The sequence below is a fragment of the Lonchura striata genome, chromosome 12, assembly GCF_046129695.1.
Source record: "Lonchura striata isolate bLonStr1 chromosome 12, bLonStr1.mat, whole genome shotgun sequence".
NCBI classification, from domain to species: Eukaryota; Metazoa; Chordata; class Aves; order Passeriformes; family Estrildidae; genus Lonchura; species Lonchura striata.
This window is the reverse complement of record NC_134614.1, coordinates 6991593-7018468: the sequence shown is the minus strand read 5'-3', so window position 1 is coordinate 7018468 and position 26876 is coordinate 6991593. Positions and strand designations below refer to the sequence as shown.

At 36.9% G+C, this 26876-nt stretch overlaps 2 protein-coding genes across 2 annotated transcripts in view; one reads left to right on the top strand and one right to left on the bottom strand.

Moving 5' to 3' along the window:
• The window catches only part of CENPP (centromere protein P), a 112883-nt gene that overhangs the window by 36715 nt on the left and 49292 nt on the right, over window positions 1–26876 (bottom strand). The gene's annotated exons all lie outside the window — the stretch shown is intronic.
• Window positions 14778–24028, top strand: ASPN (asporin). The gene is made up of 7 exons (XM_021529203.2): window positions 14778–15044; window positions 16346–16458; window positions 18761–18974; window positions 19354–19464; window positions 21696–21789; window positions 22799–22937; window positions 23447–24028. Exons 1-7 carry the CDS (start codon window positions 14798–14800, stop codon window positions 23642–23644), a joined length of 1116 nt encoding a protein of 371 aa, XP_021384878.1. The 5' UTR covers window positions 14778–14797; the 3' UTR covers window positions 23645–24028.

The window sequence follows — 26876 nt, the reverse complement described above, 5'->3', positions numbered from 1 at the left end:
AGTCAGGTACCAAGAAGCTATGTTCAAATGCCTGCAAGTATAATTTGAACAATTTTTTTACAAATAGTGTTTAATGTTCCCAATAACCAGGTTACGAAGTCTCATTACAGATGCAATGTTCCTTGCTAACAGACACCCTGTTCTACATTAAAATTCCATCAGGAGAGACCCATAAAGACACAGCACTGTTCTTTAATTTTCAATTTAAGACGTGAAGAGAGACCATCGAGCAGAACTCTTCATAAATATCTTCCATTCCACATCATGCAAGAGTTACTGGGTCACTAAATTACCTTTAAGAACACATTCTGCACCATTCTGTGTCTCTGAAAGAACTTAAGAGACTTGAGTACTGCATAGAACATTTTGACCACCCCAGAAACCAATTAATAATAAATTACCCCTTTTATGATACCAAAATACTTCAGTTTGTAAAGCAAAAGTAAACCAACAGATTCATTACTTCTATGGTATCAACTTTTTCGCGCAGTAAATGTGCTTCTCTCAACTGGATAATGTTTGATCAGTTTCAAAAGTATCCCAGAGTATTCTGACTTGGAAGGGATCCATGGGGATCATTGATTCAGCCCCTGCACAGACACCCCAACAATCCCACCCTGTGCCTGGGAGTGTTGTCCAAACATTCCTGGAGCTCTGGCAGCCTTGGGACAGTGACCTGTCCCTAGGGAGCCTGGGCAGTGCCCAGCACCCTCTTTCCTGATATCCAACATAAACCTCTCCTGACTTAGCTCCAGCCACCCCCTTGGGAATGGCAGAAAAAAGCCAAACTACCTCAGGGTGAATCTCAAAACTAAATGAAACACCTGTCCCAAAACCACAGCTTTACATTGCTTCAAAAAAAATGGAAGCAAAGGAAGCCCAGTGTGAGGACGCTGGACTCCAGGACGGTTTGGATGGATGGAGATGAGAGATCTCTGAAGGCTGCTCTTAGAATATCTGGTTTATTAGAGAGGGTGAAAGGCCCTGCTTGGAGTCACCAGAGGTGACACGTGGCAGGCCCTAGGGAGTGGGGGAAGGGAGAGGCAAGGGGTAGAGGGAGAGAGGATCCCAAGAGGGAGGGGATGTTCCAGGAGAGGGGGAGTTCCAGGAGAACGGAAGTGCCAAGAGGGCGTCTGGCTCCTCAGGGACTCCTTATCAGGGGGCTTCAAGATGGGCTGGAACAAGACTTAGGCCAATGGGGTCAGACACCTGATGCTTCAGGGGAGGGTTCCAGATGTGGGATGAAGCACACATTGGGGTGAGATAGATCAGTCCATTTGACCTTTGGACCTATCTGTAGGTAAGGGCAGTGTTCAACCAGAAGGGGGGATTGTCTTCATCCTGGCTGCACTATTGTTTTCTAGTTGTTCAGTAACTAAGGTTTGGTATCTCAAAACTTGTTACCATCTCAATCTCTGTATTTTCTAAATCTTTTGCCAGGCAATCCTATTTATAAGGCTTTCCTATTTCAAATTCCCCAACAGCCCAGAAACAGCAATGCCCTTTCTCAGTAGACATGTCACTGTCAAAGCTGGGGAACTGGCTGAGCTGGGCTCTGACCTGGACCAGGACAGTCCTGCTCATGCATTTCCCTGAGAGCCCAGCCTGATCCTTCCTCATCCTGCCTAACTGCTGCTGGACAGAATCCTCCACATTTCCATAAATATTCACTGACTTTATCAGCCTGTGAACAGTTCATAAAGTTTCCCAACACACAATCTGGTCTTTGCTCTGGAGTTCCTTGGAGCAGCACACGACTGCCTCTGCTCTGCAGTCAAGTCTGGTAAAAATGCCCACGGTGGGGTGTTGCAAGGTAATACAGGATAATAAGGGGGAGTAACAACAACAACAACAATAATAATGGTTACAAAGGATAAACTCATTTGAACAGAGAGGTAGATGGGCTGGAGGCTGAGGGGAACTTCACCTATTGCCATGGCCCAGTAGCTGAACATTGTTGTATGAGCCCACAAAGCTCACACGAACCATTTCAGCCCCTCACTAAAACCAACAGCAGAGTTTGAGCTGTATTTCCTACAGGTCTGTCCTTCACTAATGCCTCTCAGTGGGAATACAGAGGGCTACCCCTAAATCAATTGTCCTGGTGACTAAAATCAGCAATCTTCACTTATTTTCACATGGGATTTCTATGGGTAATAAGGTTTATCTGGGGCATTGACTTCAAAGCTCTGTGTTCATAAACTGCAATTTTTTCAGCTTAGGAAATATTGTGCATTACAATTAATTTGAAGATCATATCAATGTCAAGAAAAAGGAACAATGTCTCTTCCCAGACTGCAGCTTCCTTCATAAAAATTTCTTTCTTTTCTACAAGAGCATATATTATGCAAAACTATTCTGGCTACTAGGAGCAAGGCAGTTGGGGGAAATGCCTGATTATTTATGATAAGGTCTAATAACCTTAGGCTGGACTCAAAAAATCCCCTGGTATTTGGGAGGTACAGAGGCTGTGCTATTCACTTTCCCCATAAAGGCCAGTGATGTTCCTGCCCAGGGCTCCATGTCCATTCCTAAGGCTTTGCAGCCACACTGGACACAAACATTCCCTGTAGCCTCTACAAGTGAGCAAAATACTCAAGAGTTGAGAGAATCCTCCCCAGATAATAATCTTCCAGTCTGCTTGAGCCATCCTGGCTCCATTCAATAAATAGTCTTTTTTCCCCCAAGGATTTAAGGATTAAAGTAAATTAAAGCATCCAGAGATGGATTATTTAAAATGTTCATCTTAAAAACCATTTACCTTGTAATTTCTTCCCTAATAGTCTGTTATGTAAGGAACTTCCTACAGCCACTGAGTAAACAATTACCATAGTTTGCTAGAATTTCCATCTGTTTGGTGTTTAATTCTTTGTGCAGGATGCAGATTTCCACACAGTTATTGAATGCAAACATCTGATTCATTACTTCTGCTTTAGTTTGTTATTTATATTAATGTAACTTTGATAAAGTGAGTTATTCAGACTACCTCATAACACACTGTTTCCTACAAAGCACTTTGAAGCAGTTCTGTTAATTCAGTGAAAAGATCTTTCATTCCAAGTGTGCAGTATTATGGACATACACACAGAAATCTGTAGGTTTTCCATGCAATACTACTGAAACAAATCTATGTTTCTCTGTGAGAATTTTTCATATGATAGTAATGCATAAAAACTGACTTATTTTTTCCACAAGACAGATATTTTTCTCAAAGGAGCAATGCTGAACACAGCTGTGGAAATATTAGATCTTCAACAACACTATCAACAAAGACAAGAATCTCCTGAGTTATGTAATAATATTTTTAAAGGAATAAAATTAGGAAAAAGGATTGAAATGTACTTATTTTTTTCGCAGCAATTTCTCCAAACCCCTGAAAGTTGGCTATGCCATTACCTCTCATCCTATGGCCTCACAAATTCTGTTCCTTATAATTGACAGGGAATGGCAGCCCTTGGGAGCATTTTGTGGTTCTCAACCCCTTTTCACTGACAGTTCTGTATAAACATCTATGGGTTCCCTCTAATGCAGGATGGTTCTGGAGTTACTCAGGTTATTCACTACAAGTCTTCCAGGGAAAACTTTCCCTTTTTTTCCAGCTCACTTTGGCTGTTATGACAAAGAACTCAGGAATCAAGACTTTTCCTCTTTCAATTAAACCAATTACTTTTTGGGTCTATATGAAACATTTAAATCCACTTCACTTTCTTGCACGTTTCCACAGCTGAAATATAAATGTTTCATGAAATATTCCTTCTGTTTAGAACTTGCCACCCACTGACTTCTTTAGTGTTGGTCTAGTTTTAATATTGGAAACTTCAAAATAATTACTGTCTTTCTTGACAACATATGGGTTCAAATTAATCTGCATTGCCTGTATTCTGTATTTATTGTGACGGCTATTTTGAGAGCCTCTGGTAAAGCCTTAAAAGACTGAAACAGTATTTTAGCTGAATTTAATTTCTTTCCAGCCTGAACAAAGAACATCCTCTGATTTTATGTGAGTAGATGTACATCTTATGGATTAATTGGAAAAAATAGAATTTCTAACAGACCATGAAGCAGAAGTATAGTCACAGTATGAATTAAATGCTGAGAAATGCCCATTGCAGGGGGTTAGAACTGGATGATCTTTAAGATCCTTTCAAGCTCAAACCATTCTATGATTCTATGAAATTGCCTGTTAAACAAAATAAAAGGTATTCATTTTTAAGTTACTTTCTAAAGTGAAGGCTCTTTTGTTCTGATGTGGTAAAATCAAATGGAAATCATCCTTTGTAGAATACAAGTGTTCAAGAAGAAAATAATACCCTTTACATTACAAATTGCTCTACAAAAAAGATCTTCTTTTCCATACCACAAGTTAATATGCAATTATGACATATGTTTTCTTTCAGTTTACGTAAATATTTCCACTGAGTGGTAAAAGGAGCTTCTGTCTCTGACAAAAAGCAGTGCAAACCCATCCATAGTACCAAGCTTCTTAACTAACACACTCCTGGTATTTGCAAACAAATACCTTTGAAAATAGTGTATTAGAACATCTGTCTGACAATCCTTCTCTGCTAGCTTCTACATGGTCTTTTGGCTTAATTTAGGAGTCTTTATCTTCCTATTTTTTTCATTTTCCATTAAAAAAAAATATAGTGATAGGACTTACTTGTGATTTTCCCCTACACCTGAAAGGGGGAAAAATGAATGCTAAAAATCAACAAAACACTTCATGGCAAAGAAGTGATTAAAGCAAATTTAATTGCCTTTTAAAAAATGCCCACTGGAACATAATATAGATTACATATTATCGACAATTTAAAAGTAGCATAATTATGAGAAAGTAATCCAAAAACTGTAGCAGCAGTCATTAGCTAAAAGTAAATCAGACTTTTTCAGAAGGCTCCCAATTTCTTGGGAGTACTTAGAACTAGACCCAACTCTGCATGACAGATTTACTGCTTTTGTGTTGATGGGAAACAAATGAAGCCCTCCCAGAAAATTCCCACAGATAGAAACACAGATCTGAACACAGGCTGAGTTAATTAATATGACAGGGAAATCACTTCTTGAATCAGAGTATACCTTCCTTATTATTAGTAGTGATACTAATGATGAGTAATGAAAGAAGTGCTTTAATTTCTAGTATTCCAAAGTGAAAAATTGTGTACTTCAAAACTTGCAAACAAATTGAGTTTGGAGACCTTCCTAGAGACCTTGTTACTTTTTCCATCTACAAAACAGATGTGCTCAAAGAACATGCAAACATTTACAGACTCAGGTTCTTCTTTAGACAAAGAAGTGCAAATTGTAGTTAATTACTGTCTCAGGAAAGTGATATTCACTGCTTCCACTTCTAGCAGTCAATCACAAACTGAGTCAAAGTCATCTTCTTTTGGGTCTTTGTATTTTTAATTACTATAAAGTACTTTTGTTGATAAGTAAAGTTCAGAAAAACTAATTCCAAATTAAACAATATTATCTTTTTACTCTAATATGCTTTAAATATTTTTTTCTGGACAAGATGTCCACATTTCTTTTTTCTTAAAACTAACAACTCACTGGAACTTAATGACAGTCCCCATTTTAAGCGTTGCCTTTATGTTCTGAACAATAGGAATCTACCCAAATCTATCCTCTTTGGTAAAACCTAAGGGAAAATGGAGGAAATTTAGCATTTGCAGGTGATCAAGATTTGTTTTTTTTTTTTTTTTAAGGCATTGTTAAACTTTGGCAGAGTAAGTGCTCGATACCCTCTGAGAAAATGTTGTTTTCGGTCCAGTTTGTATTCCGGAACAGAAAATTTTCCTTTAGAACTTATTGTTGGAGTGATTCAGCAGTTTGGCACTGGTTGCAGAGTTTTTGATTTTAACTACTGTTTGATTTTCCGTGAAAGAATGTCTGGTGTTTTCAATGTCTCTAAGGCAGATAAATACCCATATTCCATAAAAATGCCATGTCACATCATCCAAACCTGTGAGCACCATCACAAGCACAACTGATAATTGACATGTACTGGCACCCAAACTAATTTCAAGACCTTGAGTGATCAGGCAAAGCAGTTTCCTGATCCAGTTTAGTGCACAAACCTTTCCCAGGACCAAGGAGAAGAGCATCAAGGTGGGAATAAGCCAGGTGGGAGCTTCTGAAATTGGCATTCCCATACTGAGGAATTCATATTAATCTGTAGCCTAAGACAGAACAAAGTTAAGTGATGTTCCAGAAGCAACAGAAACTGTCAGCAAGGGTGAAAAATCCTTCAGGTGATGTTTTGCCTCTCCAGTCATTCCAGGTCAGCACATCCTTGCATCCACAAAAGTCATGATGAGTCTGACAACCCTATGGATATACACACATGTACACTTCACTTTATGGCTCTTTTTGTACACAAGCTTTCAATAATGCAAGTTGTGACCCGCCCTGTAGTATTGCTGTGTTGCTAACAAACATCAGAGACTGAGGACTTTTACTGCAAAGGAAACTGCATTTTGATGCAGTTTTTAAGTCATCTGGCAAAAACATGCTAAAAACTATTAAGAAGCAAAAGTTGATTCACGCATGATGATAAAAAAAAGATTTTTAATGCATTTATATATAGATACTGAAGAGTCAAACTGAACTACAAGAAGCTGAAGGGCAGATTTTGTATACTCAGCTGGATAAATGGTGTAGTCCAGCCTGAGAAGAGCCAAAATTTAACTAAACCAAAATATGTGACCACACCGCACATGGACCGGTTGTGAGCATGAAATGAATATGTCATGTTATTGAAATGTGATGGGCAGGCTCCAAGGCAGCTTTGTGCAGTTGATGTTAGATTCATCACATTATGTAAACCACATTTATAAACAGTGCTAGAAAATGAAAAGTACTTAGCTTGCTTTAGAATAACAAACATATACAAGACTGGCTTAATACAAAGATTTCAATGATAGCATTAACCACATATGGCAGCATATGTTTGCTTTCTTAGGCATATCAAATAATGCAAAATACAGTCATTTTCAAAAAGAAATTAAAGGTAGCAGTTGGTATCACTGATGAGATAATTTCAAATAGAAAACACCATCCAAATTCTTTTTCATCTGCATATTTCACCATAGTGAGACAGTATTCTGAACCACATATGTGTTGGATATACTTCTATTCTTCGCTCAAAAATCAATCTCCATTACTCATAAATGTTACATAAGTGTTTTAAAGCAAGACAGAATTCTAATTTTCAACCAATTGTCTCATTGGTGGAAGAGAAATCACTGAAAAGTTCTGAGCAAACACTCTGACCTTATATAATCTATAAGTTATTTAAACACATAATCTTTCTTTGGAAAACATACCAACATTTGCTTACGAAGAAAATACCCTCAGACTACTATTTTAAGTATCTCTCTTCATTAAGCCCCCAATAACATGCATTAAAAACCTGAGACATTGAAAATGTGCTGCAAATGTTTCAATGAACAGGCTTGTAAAGTGGATTGAGAACCACTGGTTAAGTTTTAAGTACTGCTGTCAAGAGTAACATCTAAAATTGAGAACCGAGTAGTCAAGAAACCCAAGAAGGTGATTTCTGAGCATTTTATCCTAGATTGCAATTATATTAAAACCAAAATACTGGATCCATGTCTTGATATTAAGCAGTTGCATTAAAGAACAGCATGTGAGCTATATTTATATCTGCCCTACTGATATTATATATTGAGCAAAACTGATGGATAATCCACTTTAAGGTAAGATTGTTGTATTTTTTTCCAGATACTACCACTTTGTGTGTCATCTTCATTATGTAATTGGCTATGACAAACTATATACCCATAGGAATGTGTTCCTACCACCAGAATCAACTAAAAAGAGAAAATAATAATAAAACCCCCAAGTATTCATCCAAAATTGAGATGTTACTAAACCTCAAAAATAGTTTGCTGTAAAAGCAGGCTGAGCTGAAACTGATGATTCAACACTTTGCTACTGAATGAAGTGAAAAAAGAAACCAGTACATTTATATCACAACCCTCAGGCCCTGTTCTCTTCTACTGAACAGCCAAGAAAATGTTGGAGGGTTTTTTAAAACAGCAATTTAATACTAATTTCCTCAACTAAACCCATCCAAACCAAGCTATTCAAAACACAGGGGAGTGTTTGCTTAGGAAGCTTTGGTTTCTACAAGAAGGCAAGAGAATGCAGATATATGCAATTTGAGATTTCAAAAAAGCTTAAGATCATCCTTCAGATTTTTCTGTGGGAATATGATCGCTTTTGAAACTGTAATTTTATTCCTTGGGAAAAGTGATAGAGAGACACTTTATTGTGATCCATCTGCCTTACTGGAACTGGAACACATCAAAATCAATGTTGCAGGTAACACAAGTCTTGTCTTGGTAGATATCACAGCCCTAAAGTTTTAATTTTTGGCATAGAATCTTTTTTTTCCTTAAGAAAGTAACAGTAGACAAAATAACTATTATGCAACATACAGGCATTTTGCAAACAGCACATTACATGTATAACAAACAAAATATCCCAAGTAAAATTTCCAGGCTTTTTTTTTTTTTTTTTTTCCAAAGCAAGACAGACTTTTAACATAGAAAGCAACTAATTCAAGAAGTCAGATGTGCACAGAACTGGGTATAATGTCCTGGAAATTTAAAGACACAAAGTGCTTCCCTAACTATGAAACTTGCTTTAGGTAAAGTCCCTTAATTAAACATTTTTGAAGTTTACATAAACAGAGGCCTACAAAATGTAAACAAAGAATAACCCAGTTTCTAAATATTGTGATGTGCTCGTCAGTACAAACTTTGTAACAGGGCACATTCCAAAGACATGATTTTAAATCCACAAGTTCAATCACAGAATGCTGCAAATATTGCCTCTGTTTTCACTAATATATATGCTTTATTTCCCACACACAAGAGATGGAAATTAGCTATATTGATAAAAATCTGATCTATAGTTTACATTCGTGAACCACTGTCCCCAGCCAGATTGCTGCCTCCTGAAAGCAGAGCTAAAATTTATACATAGCTACACAATAAAGTCCTAATTTTCTAACTTTAGAAAGGTTTGGCAGCCTGCAGGTCACTGCAGGCTACTGGTTTACTCTGTCACTGGCTGAAGTTTTATAGTTTTATTGAAGTCACACTTTCAAAAGGATAATGGCTAGTGAAATCATAAATAAGTGGGATTCCACAGCAGGAATGACCTGAAATGGACCTCACTGTACTTCCAACGGCCTGATGTCAACTATTATTAAACTACAGGTTTTATAAAGTCTTCCACTAGACGTCTAGAGTTAAGCCAGAAGTTTTGGCTCTAATACAGACAGTGATGAAAAACATATGAGTGGTAACAAGTCGCCTTAATATCATTCTTCAGTACTAAGATGGGCTAATCTGAAGCAGCACTTTACTCTGGTATCACCCACAGTGCCAGAAGGATCAAGAAGATTGGAAGTGGACTTTTTCTTTATATATGCCTTTCATTTCACAGAACTCACTCTAGCTTCCTTTTCCCCTATGTTTTGGTAATATGAAATAATTGGACATAAGGACCTAAGGTGGATTATCCCAGTGCTTCTGGAAGAACTTCCAAACCTGCAAGGTATGTCCAGTTTGAATATCTATTCTATATTAACAGCAGCAAAGAGTTAAGGTTGTCAGTCACTATGTGCAGATTAATAATATCAGATAATTTAGAATTAGAAATACCACTTTTTAAATGGAACATTTGAAAATTTGCTTGCAGCTGAAATACTTCTGTATTTATTACTACATGTGAGCTGAAAAACAAATAGAGCTACAGTGAATTATTTAAATATCAAAGACTTGTCAGAAAAATGTTACAACTGACCATAACACTTTTTCAGTTATAACCATCTATGAAAATCTACTCTACAATAACAGCAACTCTTATTGAGTAATAACTCAGTGTTAACTTTCTGTAATTTGGTATTCAAGTTGGTGGGGGATTTAAAGTACATATCAGCAAAGTAATTAAAAACAACCCAGAAAAGAATGAACTGTAGATGAACTACAACCTAAAAATCCTCATAGATCAGTCAGTATCAAGAATCAAGCAGCTCTCCATAAAAAGTAAATACTCTAAAAATACAACTTATTTTGTAAACATCCTCTTAATTATTACTGCTCAACTTCAATATTGGACTATTTCTCTCAACAGTCATTTCTACACTAATCTTACTAACAAAAACCTTCCTCCTGTTTTCTTCAGCAATTTAAGTAAATCAATTGAGTAGATAAAGAGTTAAACATAAACTTCTTTTATTTCTGGATTGGGACAATGACTAATAGAACCAGAACTATTTTTAAATATAGATTTCAAAACAGTTATGGTCTTGCCTTTCTTTGGAAAAAATCTGTGCACAGAGAAATGATTTGTGTTATTAATGAACACAGGGACTTTTCTTTGCCTCTGCAAAGACCACCACCAGGTCATTTAAACATTTCCTTTTCAGAAATAATGCCATGGGAAGTTTGTCTCTACATCGGTAGCAGGAGAGATTTCTAAATATAATTTAGAGTCTTTTTAAGACTTAAAAACTTCATGTATTAAGTCCTTCAGTATCATAACTGATAAGAAAGCAAAGTCCACATTGCTGGACTGCTTTTCAGCTGCCAAGCAATTCAGAGTTATTTGTTGTTGGGTCTCTTTATGCCCTCTTCCCACGCTAACAACACAACTTCTGTTCTCACTGAAAAGGGTTTTCTTCTCATAACTCATGCTTAGAATTTTCACATAAGAGAAATATGGGAATTTTCCACATAAAATGTTAAGGGTTTTAATCAAATTATCCTGTGACATCACCTGTATTTAGTGATTTATAAGTTATAACTAATAGCATAAAAAGTGTCTGTGTTCCATGTGTAGTTTGGCAATATGAGTTTGGGTATAGATGACCACATTAGTGAGGATAAGTGTGTCCCAAACAACCAGTGCAGTGATTTTTGGACAGTGAAAGACCTCAGGAAAGCAGCTTAGATCATCTCTCCATGTGAAATGCACTCTACACATTCAGTCACCTCACTTGGGGTGGCTCATGTTCCAGGGAGAAGGTACTCAAAAGCTTTTTGTGCTGAAGGATAAGAAGGGTTGACATAAAGAAGGTACAATGGAGCTTGAATTCACCACACTCTTTGTCAAACTAATTCTCAATGTTCTGGTCTGTTAAAACAAGAATGGACAAAGCCAGGATTTGTCCAAGTGACAACCAGCTGCTCAGGGGATTATTTAACAGAGCACTTAAGCCTGCCTAACAGCTTGAATATGTCAGGAATGGCTCCCCCATTGCTCCTCCTTCCTTCTCTTTCCATTTAATGTTCCAGCCCAGCCAACCAGGCCGTTCTACCCATTCTTTTGTGCTGGTTCTGGTACTCCAAAGTGACTCAGTTTCTTCATTTGGAAAGAATATGATGGGGTTTTCTGCTGTTCACATTAGTTTTGTGCTGGTGTAATGAGTTAAACCAGCTCAGTGAACAGCCTGAAAGGAAGAGCTGGTACCATAGAGCTGGCAGGGAACACCTGGGAGCACAGTCAGGCTCAAGTGGCAGCAGGGGACCATTAGCACAGCTGTACCTATACCTTCTGAAACAGTATTTAATAAAATCTTCATGACAGTACTTTCAAAAAGATCACTAAGATCTCGGATTTTAGGCTTTCTTTTAATTCTCTTATTCTTGAAGTTTACGCATGCAGAAAGTTTGTAAAAGTTCTTTGAGAAGTGCTGCAGAGTCAGACTATTTTTGAAGAGTCATAAAAGCATCTGTTTACTGGGAAACTCCAAACCTCAGGCAGGAAAGAACCATCCCCACACCTTTACAGAACTCAGTTCTTTAGGATCCATTCCTTGGCATTGCTTTGGCCTATGCAAACCTGGACTCAAGCTTAATGATCATTCCTAACTACAAAGCCAGTAATGATTTCCTGAGGGCCAGATGGGAAGATGAAGCAAGGACTTTTTTCTTTAAAATGAAAAAAATCACAGCTCAGGATTCCTTACATAAAGGGACTTGTTTTCAAGAGATTTGACTCAGAACTAATATATGTCACCAGTGACACATTTCAACACTAATTTTCTAGAACTTTGTGAGCAACACATGTTTTTCAAGAGTTCAAATTGGCCACTACTGCAGTCACAGCCTCAGTCTTTTAATACTTCGAAATCCTAATTTTTGGCTATGTGAAAGGAAGTATGAAATCCATCTGCTACAGATGCAAGTGTGGGAACAGATTTTTAGGTTGTTTCATAAGAAAACTTCCTAGCACCAGATCCAAACCAACATTTTAGGAACATACATGCAAGTTTATTTTAGATCCAGTAAAGCTAACCAGCCAGTGCCTTTCACAAATTGAAGTCAGCAGGGACTTGGAAAGTCCATGTCCCCAAACATCATCACATTTGATATCCTGCATATGGAAATGGTGTCTCATCACTGGATAAACCACAGGGCATTTTGGCACTTAGGACCTAAACTGCCAGGGAAGAACAGAGAGCCTGAGAGCTCAGGTGTGATAGCCCAGCCATTAAACCACTTGTCCAAGAACAAGGAGGACTTGGAAGTCTGAAAGGCTTCCAACTCCTCATCTTCTAATTGATGGTATGACTAAAGTAGTGAAGATTTTGGCCTTTTTCTGAGGCTGAAATAGAAGACTGAAAAGGCCAAATATTCCAAAGGTGCACAGCCAGAGATGACAACAATTCTCTCCAAAAAAACAATCAGAGGTTCCTTCTTCCCAGCACTGTTTAACTATAAAGAGTCTTTCAAGGACAGACATTCTAAGGGATTGCAAGAACAACCACAAAATTATTTCTAGGAGCATTGTAAGAGAACATTATTTTGAATACAAAGGAAAATATATGGGAAAAAATACATGTGGAGATAATCTTGTTACATCAGTAAAAGTACATGCCCTACCCAAGTGGGCACGCAACTGTACTATTATGGAAAATATTAAATTTAGCTAGATGTTGTTTATCTACAAGATACAAAGTACTTTGTGATTCTGATTTCAGGCATATATTTGGAGGAAAGAAGTCCCCCATTCTTTTTATGTCATCTGAACACTGTTAGCTTTCTTCTTTTTAAACTTCCTGAAACAGACACAGATACAGGAGCAGCAAGGTATGCAGGATATTTGCATATAATGCTATTATGAACCCCCTTCAATAAACATCAAAATTACTCTGCATAGAAAAAAGCAGTACAAACAAAATCTCATTTTGAACAAGCCAAGTCAGGCCCCAGTACAAAGCAGAGCACTCCTTTTCCTGCAGTGGAGGATCAATGACAAAATGCCTACAGAAAGACATTTTTCATCTCCAAACAGATCAGCAAGCATTTAATTAGGTGATCAAACAAGATTTGACACCTGTTTAGTATTTCCTTAAAGAGGCCTATGATAGTCTAAATAGAAATGTTTTTATAAACAGGGCATGCACAATAAAATTTCCTGCAGCCTCTCAGTTTATGCAGCACATTTTCATTTCCAAATGACTTCTGGAATTGGGATTTGAAGGGAAAAATGTCAAGCTGAGGGCTGAATCTACATTTTCTCGCGGTTTCTTGCATTCTGTGGCAATTCCTACTATCTCCATTCTCCTCTGCACTTAGTTTTGTAGGAGCAAGGAAAAAAAAACCCACCACACAGAAAAGCCCCAACCTATGTTTATTGAAAAATTCACACACAAAAATAGCAGATTTCAGCTTTTCTTCTGGATGTAAATTAAGTCACCGATTTCCACTGACATGGATTTCTAATAGTCAAGTCCTTCTCAGAGAAAAGAGCCCTCCTTGAACAGAAGTCAAGAGAGAATTTGGTTTGTTCAGCCTGGGAAAGAGAAGTTTTGGGGTGACCTTCCAGTGCTTGAAGGAGCCAACAAGAAAGGCAGAGAGGGACTTCTTACAAGAGCCTGGAGTAACAGGACAAGGGGAAGGGCTCCACACTGGTAGGGAACAAGTTTAGACTATTGGGAAGAAATTTCTTCCTGTGAGAGTGGGCAGGCCCTGGCACAGGTGCCCAGAGCAGCTGTGGCTGCCCCTGGATCCCTGGAAGTGCCCAAAGCCAGGCTGGATGGGGCTTGGAGCACCCTGGGATAATGGAAAATGTTTCTGCCCAGGACAGAGAGGTGGAATGAGATGATTCTACAACTCTGTGAGATGTCTTTGCAGAGGTCAACTTCTATCAGTGACAATAACAAACAAATAACTGGAACGTGGGACAAGTTGTTGTCAGGACTGGAAATTTCAGATTAGACTGGGAAGAGCTTAATTAAAGCATTTAGGGAGTGGAATACCGAGTGTTTAGGAAGTATCCCACTGAGTGCATTTTATGCACTGCTAATCAAGCACTTCCCAATTTTATAAGCAATGCACACATGCAAATATATCCCACTAAAAATATTTTTTTACTGAGAATGAATAAAATAAATCATATTCCAAGTTACGGTAAAGTTTACTACAAAAATCCCACTTCAAAGCATGAAGCAAATGATGATATTATTTGTAAACAAAACTAAAATGCTTTGATAATACATTAATGCCTAATTAATTTAACATTATGTGTTATTTTATAGTATTTATTTATATTAAAAAGATTATTTTTATATCCTTTATATACTAATTAAACCTCAATATTCACAACAGGCACTTTTTCAGGACTAGATGGTGTGGCAATGAGTGAAGTAAACAATTCAATAGCTTCATTTGCTTTTCCCTATTCACTGATTCTGATGTTTGTTTTTTTGTTTGTTTGTTCACTTTCCAAGATTGGTTATCCTGATTAAGAAGATATGAAAGAATACACACTCCTTCTTTTCTTGGCTTTGTGCTCTGCTAAATCTCTCACTGGTCCCTCATATTTTACACTAAAGAATATGATGCTCCAAGATATGGAAGATGACGACGACGATGATGATGATGACAATTCTCTATTTCCAACCACTGAACCCATTCTACCACTCATTCCTTTTGATCTGTTCCCAACATGCCCCTTTGGATGCCAGTGCTATGTGAGAGTTGTCCATTGCTCTGACCTAGGTAAGAATGAATTTGTGTGTCTGTTCTCCACTGGATTCTCCTTTGTAGGATTTGTCTTTTAGAAGATGAATTATTATGCAGGAACATAAATGGGATACGAAGTATTCCCTCAGCTTAACTTTCACCAAAGTAAGCATCCCTGGTAACCATTTAGCCAAAGGCAAATGCGTTCCTGTCAGTGCTGCAGGTACATCCCAGTCCCTAAAAGTGAATTCATTATTAATTGTGGCAATTTGAATTAGTGCTCATTGAAGTTTTCCTATCATTCAAGGCAATGAAAGGACTGTGCTCCCATCACTAGCACAGTGATAATGACATTTTTTCTCATCACAGCCCTGCCACCTTCCTAAACTTCATCCTGGACTCCTTGTGTCTTAGAAACATTGTCCATACATAAAATTTCTGGGTTATTATTAAGGAATCAAAAACTTTTGCTGACAGCAGCAAACTGTGGTTAATGTATCTGGTCTACAGATTTCAAACTGCTCTACATGAGTTTACACATAGAAAAATCCCACATTAAAAGACTTCATCTTTAGATAACTGCAATCAGTTACAGAGTAATTGTTAAAATGGACAGCATTTAGCATTTCACACATCAACATTTCCACTCAAAAGAAAGTTACTGTCCCTGTTGAGTCCTTTCTGCTGATTCAGGACCTCAGATGGCCTGAACTGCACTGGGTTTGTAACTGAACAGCAAACTGGGTTGGGAGAATAATGCTACTGGTACTGATTTATGTTAATGACTTCTGGTACTGGTACTGAAGTGCTGGCAGTGGAGAGTGCCCACACCAAGAACAGGTTTCTCAGCCCTGCCATGACCTGAATGAACCCTCGGCAGTTGCCCCATTGACATGGACAGGGCAGAGCAGAGGTCTGAAGGAGCACTAAGCAGAGAACCCTGAATCCACAGCCCTGCTCCTCACCAGGGAACCACCGCCCTGGATTCCTGAGGGATCCCTTCTCCAGGGACTAAACAGCTGCTCTGTAGGACAACCCATGCTCTGAAGATTATTTCACAGATGCAAAGAGCCCACAGTGAGCAGTCCCCATTAAGCTTTCATGGTCAGGAGCAGAAGCAATTCCTCCCAAAACTATGCACATGTTTGTGGCACATTTTTGAATCATTAGTTTTTCCCACTATCAAAAATTCCCTTCTACCCTTTGCTTTATGGCTGTTCATATTTTCTTCCCCACCATATTCATTAACAATCTTATTGTGTTTTGATGTTTGGCAGTTAATTTCTTTGGCCTTAAATACAGAACATAATGGTTCTGTTTATGTCACATTTATGTAGGTTTGACATCAATTCCTCGCAACATCCCGCCAGATACTCGTATGATTGATCTTCAAAACAACAAAATCAAAGAGGTCAAGGAAAATGATCTCCAAGGACTCACATCACTTTATGTAAGTTTGCCATTTCCCAAGTTTGAAATCTTAGTTAGCAATCTGAAATATTTAGATGCTTTAAAAATATAAATGTTATTTCCTTCTCCAATAATACAGATAAAAATAGTCTAATGCCTGCGTATTTAAGTGCTTCCACATAGTAAGAAGCATATACCTTTGGGTTGTAAGAACTACTTTCTACAATACCCAGAAAATTTACCATATAGATCTAACCAAAAAGATTCTGAAGATTTTTCAGTTCTTAGCATGCACAGAAACATTCCCTACATTTCAAAGACTGCAAGGCCTCCTTTTTATCCACTTAGATGGAAAATAGCAGAAAGAATTTAACCTCACAAAATTTAACATTTTCTGAGGATATTTTCAAAAGAAGAGAACATAAAGCTAACACATATAGCACTGAAACCAATGAACAGAAAACAGAGAAACACTGAATTACTGGAAAACCCAGGGGCTTTACTATAATTTATTACCATGCTCAGTTATGCATGTAGCAACAGGCTTTGAAACAAATATCGCTGGCAACTGATAAATCTAGATGTTTACAGTACACAATAAACCCTTTTTATGATGAAAGGAAATGAGAGTCCCAGAGGGCTGGGAAGTAGATTAAATCTGCTTTAGAATATTTGTTTCTATTGGATGTCACTGTAGATCCACTATCCAGATCTAGTTCCACTAACAAATACTGAGCATTTAAATTTTTTTTCTCTAAAACCCAAACCTGTTCCATAACTGAGAGCAAATTAACTGCATTCTATTCTCCACAGAAAGACATGAGACACACAGACTAACATAAGGACCATTCCTAACACATTAGGAAGAAATTCTCCCCTGTGAGAATGATGAGGCCCTGGCACAGGGTACCCAGAGCAGCTGTGGCTGCCCCTGGATCCCTGGAAGTGTCCAAGGCCAGGTTGGATGGGACTTGGAGCACCCTGGGACAGTGGAAGGTGTCCCTACCCATGGCAGGGGGTAGCACTGAATGGTGTTTAAGGTCTGTGCCAACCCAAAATCATTCTGTGATTCTACAAAACAAATCTTTTCAGTCATATTTGGCTTCTGAGCAAGATCTGAAAATTTACCAGATCTAAGTGTTTATAAATGGTCTTGTTAATTGTTATGGCCTAGGACAGGACAAAAAAAACAGGAACTATATAAATTCAGAGTTGACAATGAAGCATTTCCTATTCTCTCGTGTCTGGGTGCAAAATGGTCTTAGCAGCAAGCAAAAGGTAACTGCACAAACTGTGGTTTATATTCTGTGTAAAAGATCTAAGAGTCTCTTATCTCCAACAACTAAGAAAACCACTGGAATCCATCAGCAAACACATTAAAGACTAGAGTCACCACTTAATTATGTGATAGCTGAGCACACTGAGCTGCTTTGCTTTTTCTCCTCGGTACATTTGTGTCAAGGCTGAACAACATTTGCACTGAGAGCAAAGTTTACTTTGTACAACTTGGCTCAGTCCTGGAGTCTGCTTAGCAAAGGCACAGATGGCAATTTGGATTAGCGAGGAGCATTTCCTGTTTATTTCCTTGAGCTAACCTCATTTTTTTCTGGGAAAAATAATTATTGTTTGCTCTACTTTTTTTTCTAAGAAGAGATGACTCCAAGAAATAAAAAAGAAACATAAATGAATAGCTTAAGTATGGAAATGCAGAGGTGTGATTTGACATGCAAAATAATTTCAAATAGTGTGTATTTTGCTGTCTGTAGTAACTCATTACAAGCTCTCTGATAACACATAGCAATGAGGAAGAAGCTGCCCCCAAAAGACTCATGTACTGTACAGAAGAGAGAGACTGAAGTTCACAGCAGCTGGAAATGCCAAATAAAACATAAATTCATGTGTCATATACAGATACTAATGTCTAAGAAAGATTAAAAACTTCACTTTTATTTTGCAGCATTATGTTAAAATAACAGATGAGATTCCAAGTTTTGAGAATTTGTCTGCATTAAGGAACAATAGCAACGAAGTATATAACCCCCATTCAATCCCACAAAATATCTGAATACAAACATATTGTTTTGCCAATTCTCATGACCCGTTGGCACCTTGTCAGCTCTACCTTCTGGTTAATGCTCCAGCTTTCAGGTTCTTCTTTGTTTTTCATAATCAACTGAAACGCCTAAAGCCTCTACAAAGTGCTGAAGTTTGGTAGGATGGAAAAAGGAAATATTTTAAATACTTAATTGCTGAATTACACATAAAATCCATGACTTCAAATTCATAGTTGTAACAGTCCTGGGTAAAGAAAGCTTTTAAATTGATCTTTCCATCTCTCATAGGCACTGGCTTTGAACAACAATAAAATATACAAGATCCATCCCAAAGCCTTTCAACCAACAAAGAGGCTACGACGACTGTATTTGTCCCACAATCAACTGACAGAGATTCCAACAAATCTACCCAGAACTCTTGCAGAACTCAGAATTCATGCTAATAAGGTTAAGAAAATTCCCAAGGATGTATTTAAAGGAATGAAGTCTCTACATGTTTTAGGTAAGTCTAACTAAGTAGAACAGAAAATGTCTTTACCAAAAAATGGAACATATTATACATAATTTCCATTTAAACATTTCCCCAAGGCACAATTTTCTCTAAAAGAGATATCCATGCTGTGGGAATACCCCCCACAATTTGGTTTCTATGTGAAGTTGCTGCAAAGGTCAAGTTTTGGAGAATCCTGCAAGCCAAGTAACACAGCCTTAATTCCCTGAGAGCTGTGACACCCCTCAGAACAGACAATCAAAGCTAAACATTAAAGAGTGCTTGCAATATCAGAAATCATAAATAAATTTAAATCAGCTCTTTATAACTTAAGTCTGAGTTGAACAAAATTCCAATGCCATAAATGCTTTTCTTTTTCCCCCTTGGGCAGAAATGAGTGCAAATCCTCTTAACAACGATGGAATAGAGCCAGGGGCTTTCGAAGGGGTAAATATCTACCACATACGAATTGCAGAGGCCAAGTTAACTTCAATTCCTAAAGGTAGGTCTGCTTTCCCTTTTCTAGTTTACTTATACTGGCACACTCCTTAATAAAATGCTTTAACATCTGAAGGATTATTAAATTCATAAATGATTTTGTATTGTCATTACTGCCAAACCACTTCCTACCTTTTGTTTTTGAACTTTATATCCAATTCCCCACCCCAGAAGAGTTCATGCACAAACAGCACAAACACAGTGCACACAGGCTCCCTCTCCCACCTTCTCCCTGTCAGCACATCCATTCCTCTCGGAATGTCCAGACACTTGTCTCAGGAGGAAAAATACAAAGAAATTAATAATTTGATGTCACTTCACATCTTTCACTTGTCAGCCTCTCAAAAATTCTCACAGAGAAAGGATAAACTCCCCAATATTTGATCAGGGATATAAGGCGTGCAAAATTCCCACTTCCTTTATGGATTTAAAATGTAATTCCAAAATTTCTAAAATGAAGTTTTAGTATTTCAAGTCACACTGCACCTCAAATATGATGGTCAATGTAGTTTTGCTAAGTAAAACTTTATTTTAATATTTAAGTAAATTCACCATAACATAATACAAGAGCAAATCACTTTTTCACATAGAAAAACTCCAACCTTGTAATTTGGAGGTAAAAATAAATTAAAACACTAATTTGACCAATCACTGACCTCCGCACACACAAATGCAGCATACAAGATTTTAGTACAACACTCCACCTGCTTTTTCTGCAGATCAGTGTGGAACTGAACCAAATTCTCATGATTTTCAACTGCTCAAAACTACCAACTAAAAGAAAAAGCAAGGAAACAAAGCAAAACACTGTGTTCTATACTCTAACTCACAGGGAAACAATGTTGGCCCCTGTATTTATTTCTGATCATTCAGATAAAGAACTTGTTTCTTATTAATCTCTTCCTGTATGCATATATATGTGCATATATAGATATACAGAAGAAAAAGAGAACACAAAAAAAAACCTGTAGAAGAGAATAGTAAAACAACCTCTCAACAATTAGTAAAACCAACTCACCCCGAGTGCTCAGATAACTTTAAAATCAGAAAGCCTCGTATCAGCTCCTTTCACTTGGCACAAAAATAATCCTAATGTAAAATTATTCCAATTTTGTCTTTGTTATAGAGAAATCCCCTATAAAGACACACAGCATGAGGTCCAAAATGTGGTGTCAGATACACAAACAAACCAAACCAGATTTCATGGTGAACTCCTTCACCACAAATGCAAGCTGAGTTTGCAGATGCTTCTCTCTGCAAATGCTACAATGGCAGAAAAGTTTAAAAAAATGTAGCTTTTTGCTCTGCCAGCCCAGAGGGCAGCGGAACTGTGTGGTGTCCGGGACCATCCACACAGACTCGGGAAACCGGCCCAGCATCAGCAAACACATTCAGGCTGGCATGAGCTTCCCTTGTCCTCACTAAGAGGATGCTGTGGAAAGATTCACCACCTCCTGGTCCATTCACCAGTTTGGATTTGGAATTTTTGGAAGTGCAATAGAAAATATTCCAGCATGGGAAAGAGCTATCAAATACCACAATTCTGCTTAGAGTACTCCAAAACCTTTCCTTCCAGTCCCATCCTAGCAGCTGTGGCACAACTGCTACAGCATGTAGAAAAAAATTACAGATCTTCAAAAACCTGTCCCTGGTTCCACAGGCTTTGACTACAGACTCTGAGATAAATGCACAAAACACAGGATCAACATCTTTGACAATGTAACCATGAGAGTCATTATAAAGGAAGCCAGAAAAAGTACCAAATTTTGGAACTCTTATATCTCTTAATTAGCATATATCCTTCCACAGCTTGACTTTTTAAAAAATTATTTTAAACCAAATTATATTGGTTCATATTATATTTTCTTCATTAATATACTTATATGTAATTATATGTAATATAATTACATTATATATAATTTCATGTATATTTTATATATAATACATATAATATATAATACATATTATATATATCACATATATTACATATATACATTATATACTGCATATATATTATATTTATTACATATATACATAATAGATATTATATATATATGTAATATAATTATATATACTCCATTATATGTAATACCTATTCCTTTGATGTAGACAACCTCTCCAAGATTCTTCACCCAATTCTAAACACAAAGGAAAGAAGTTTTTTGCAACATAATAAATGTTCCAAGAAAAAACTAGTTGACTTGGATTTTTCACACTGTGCATTTTTTTCATCAGATTTGCCATCCAGTCTTCTGGAGCTTCACTTAGATGACAATAAGATCACAGGAATTGAACTTGAGGATTTTAACCGCTACAAAGATCTACAAAGGTAAAATTTCCTGGCTGGATCCCTTTTTATGTTAAAATGTCATGCCCAGCAAGATCTAATATTTGATACTTCTCTTGTTAATGGGAGAAAAAAAAATATAGGTGTTTTAGTAAGAGTTGCTCTAAATAAGACTCAACTTCAAAATCCAAACACACCCCCAAACCCTCACATTAGTCTTGTTATTACATGTTTTGCCAACAGGCTGTAACTGAAAAGTAGGATAAGAACAAAATATAACTAACCTAAGTTTTTCTAATCTTTATAAATTTTTTCTTGTAAATACAGCAGCTGGTAAAGGAAACAACAGCTCTCAAATGCAATGGGGTTTAAAGAAAAATATGTGTTTCTGAGGAATGTATCACTGAAATAGGAGAGAAGGAAGTTCTCTCTGTAAAGCTCACTTAAGAACTCTGAAAATATGGCTAAGCAGCACTGGATGTGGTAACAGAAATTACTGAACTGCCTTTAGATACCAAATTCAGTTTCTGAAAATCAGGAAAGAATTTAGAAAAAGAGGCTAACAGGATGGGCAGAAAGAGCAATTCTGAATGACCTGAGGCTACAGCTTCTGAAGAAAGCAGGCTGAAGCCTTATAGCAAAAAATATAAGGAAAAACTGGAAATAGGAAAGAAGGTAGTCTTGCTTAGTAAAAAACCTTTATATTTTAAAAATATGCTATACATTTAAAACACCTTTCTAGACAAGACTTGCTATTTGGCTATTTATTAGAACTTATTACAAGTGACTACAATTAGCAGCTGCACTACTTGGTAAAATGATATGATTTATTCCACAAGCAACTTGATGTTTATAATTTAAACACTTGCCACTATAATTACAAAAACTGCATGCAAAACAGAACAATTGCTTACATCAGATAACTGATAACTGCTGTGAGCCAATCTTTAAGTGGAGTTTAAATTATGTTAGATCAATGCTGATTTTTTCCTATTATGAATTTTTGAATCCAAATTAGTCTTTAATTAAATGTTCCTTGTACTATTTCTAGGCTAGGCCTTGGCAATAATAAAATCAAAGAAGTGGAAAATGGAAGTTTTGCCAACATCCCAAGTATACGTGAAATCCACCTGGAAAAAAACAAGCTGAAGAAGGTTCCTCCTGGATTACCTGAACTGAAATATCTGCAGGTCATACACCGAACTTATCAGACAACTCTGGGAGTTCTGAGTTGTTTCATATATTTTGCCATGAATCTCCTACTAGGAGAGTCTGAAATCAAAAAAGCTTATTGAAGAAATAAACAAAATAAAATTGCAGGAACACTTCCTAGGAAAGGAAAAAAAAGGACAAGAAACTGCTACACTCAAAAAATGTTTACAGAAATGAAATTATAATACTGTATCATTATAATTCTTACTAAAAGAGAATATAAAATTGCATTTTAGAACCAAGTTCCCTAAGAATAGAGTCCAATTATTCCAAAAGCACACTGACAAAATGCCATATGACTTTTCTTTGTGGAAAGACTGGGGCAGGTGGAAGACTTTTAAAAAAATTTAACACAAATTTTAAGCTCTTGTTACTCTCAAGGTTTGCATGGAATAGATGTTTTAACAAACCCTAGTCACCTACATGCTAAGGAATATTTTCCCCATTTTCATTCAATTCCTCTATTTTTCTGCTCCTATTGCTGCAGGTGGTCTTCCTTCATTCCAACCATATTGCCAAGCTGGGAGTGAATGATTTCTGTCCCACGGGACGAAGGAAGAAGAAAGCCCTGTACAGCGGCATCAGCCTCTTCAACAACCCTGTCAAGTACTGGGAGGTCCAGCCTTCAACATTCCGCTGCATTTTAGCCAGGAACAGTGTTCAGCTTGGGAACTTCCTCAAGTGAGGCCCTAGTTGGTTATTTCAAAAAGCAACTTGTCTAAATCAGTTTTACAATACTTGAAATTTGCAGAAAAATGCTGATTTTATGCTATTTAACCGTTTACAAAGTATTTGCTATTTCAGAGATAATTAATTAGAAACAATATGTTAAGTAGGATCCATTGTATTGTTTGACAATGTTCAACCTACATTTGAATAATTTAAACAAAAGTCTTTATATCTTACAGAAGGACTCTTAGAAGTGGAACTGGAAACTGTATTTGATGTTTCCTATTATAGATGTTAGATGCCTTCTTTAAATCACGTAGTTTGGACACATTCTTTCTTTCAAATAAGTCCTGAAAATCATGTGGAAGTGACTTTTTCCACAGTTAGGAAAAACCTAGGAGAGACCTAGGTTCTCTCCCAGAAAGTGTTGTAAGAAAAGTTGCAAAACAAAAATTACCAGACTTCAAGGGCAATTTCTTGTGCCATTTTTGATAGTGAGCAAAGATGCAATAAAAAGTTATGATATTGTCAGGTAGTTGTCTCTTAGCTAGAATATATTCTTACAATCTTTTAAGTGAGATAAAGACAAGTTTCATATCAAGAACAGACAAAAAGTCATTAAAAGTTGTTGGTAATTTTTCCTTGCAACGTTAAGAAGAAAATGTCCTTCAATGTTTTGCTATTGATAGAATTGGATGCAGTCTGAACATTAAAAGTAGGATTCAAGATTTATCACATGCTTCAAGCTTAATAGGAATTACTATTAAACTCCCTTTAGGCCAGCACAAACATTTTTCTTTTATCTATAACAACTGTAATCGTGTTTTTCACTTTATTATTTTCCTCTTTATATTTTGACATAACACGGGTTAAGGATCCCTCCTTAATGGAAGTACCTTACAATTGCCAAAACCAAGCAGCTGGAACTCGCCTGCCCTGCCCTTCATGTGCAGGGCAGCACAAAGAACTCTCAATACTGACAGTACTGTATAAAATGGATATTTTCGATATCTATTTAGTGTATATTTGCTATTGGGATTCAAAATAAATTAAATCAACTTACAGAATACTTGCATGTGTATCCTTTATTACATGGCTGCTCACATCAAAATGTTTTGAGAATATAACCAAGCACCTTTGTGACTCTTGTCTAGACACTTCCTCTAGTGCTCCTTTTTCCAAATCTACAGAGCTTACAGGTCATTTATCACTGCTGGTTTGCACAAAGTTCAAAATCCAATACTTTGGGAAATACCACAGACTCGCAGAAGAAAATATTACAAATAACTCAATTTGTAACTACAAATAATCCAATCTCTCAGCCTTCCTACCACCCACCTAAGTACACTACACAATTGGCATCAAATCTGAGTTCTTTTCATTTGCTTGCTTGCCCTGGTAGTTAATATTTTGTTAGCACCACTCTGCTGCTGAGACATAAAAACTATGTGAAGAGAGGAGGCAGAGCAGACCAGGGGAAGCTTTTACTGAAGAACGATATTTGCAAATATAAATTCCATAACACACTTCAAAGGAGAGTAAAAACAAAGACTAAACAGAACACAAAACCCGAAATCTGCTGATGACCAAGCATCTTTCTATTTCTGGCTTCTGGAGATGTTTCTAAGGAGTGCATTTCCTAGCAAATACCAGCATTCCCTTAAGGACAGACTCCCCTGCCGTAAGTACCATAAACAACTAATAAGCCCATGAAATGTTAGTAAATACAATAGATAACAGAAAAATCATTACATCTTTATGAATCACTAGTTTATATGTGTTCATAAACACCTGCTATACTAGTTACATCATTTCAACAATGTCAACACCAGCAGAAAAGCTGATTCCAATTCTGTAGCTTAACTGAAAGAACAAACTCGCAATGTTGTGTAGTACATTTTTCTACACTAATTCACTGGTAAAGTTTAAAAGGAAACACAACAGAGAATGTAAACAATTCCTCATCTAATTTGGGTTAATGCAATGGACAACAGGGACTGCATCCTTGTGCTCTCTAAATCTATGAATTCTTTACATCACTTGTGTAAGAATTTCACCAAATTTTTAAGTCTGCTGCTGAACTCCTACTATAATTGGAAAGTGTAGGAAAGCTTTGTAAAAATATAGTAAAGTCCTAAGAGGTAGAAAACAATATAGTCTTGATCTTATCTTTTCAGAGCCTTAAAAGCTCTCTTGCCTTCTCACTCATTCCTCTGGCCGTGCACCCAGTCTGAGAAACACTTTCTCCAGTCAGCACCCATGGATGCATAGAACATTCACAGAAGAAACTGCAGCACTAGTTTGGAAGAAAATACCTCTACCCTTCCTCTTAATAAATAGCCTCCAAACGATTTTGGCATCTGCTTAGGTTTGCACCATCCTCCAAGCAAATTCAGCCAGATTAGAAGTTTAAAATAACTTCATCTGTGACTTAAACTATGCTGACAATTTTTCATTACAGCAGGGAAGTATCAAATGGTTCATTTTAACCATTTCCTGTAGATTTTATTTTTAGAGAACAGCAGTAATTTCCTAGATCAGCTCAAATTGATAGAATGTCTGTCACTTAAGAGAAAAAAAAACTATGCTCAATGACCCTCCACTATTTTCAGCTGGCATTTGCAGTGATAATAATTAATAGTTTCCATAGGTTGCATCTTTGGCATGCTTTAACATAGACTCAGGTGGATGTGTCATGGCACACAAACATTATGATATAAAATGTACCATATGCAGTTTCAGCAATGATTTCTGAACATGGACAAAAATGTTATTAACAGAATAGTTATTAACTGATGATAACACACTAGTGTTCAGTGATTTTCCCACAGAACAAGGCATTTTGGTAACAGCAGATAGGAAGGAAACCTGTCAATAAATCAACTCCACCTTTACATTCTCTAAAAATGTTACAGGGAAAGGAAAGAGGGAGAAAGAGAAACTTGATATAAAGCCTTCTCATTACTTATTCCTTGTACAACTATATACATTTGTTTAATAAAAAAAATAATATTTATTCCATCTAAGATTTTCGAACTTTAAAGGGCTTCTCTCTTCCGAAAATCTCCCAGGTCCTCACACAACAGTTAACAAATTTCACCAGAGGGTGGCAGCCTGTGGCTGCAAATAGAAGAAAAAGTAATTTTAAAAAATAAATTATGAAGAATGTCAGAGCACTGGAAGAGCCCAGTAAACGTCACAAATACTGATTAAGCAGAGGGGCCTGTTTGAGTACTAAAGTACTATTT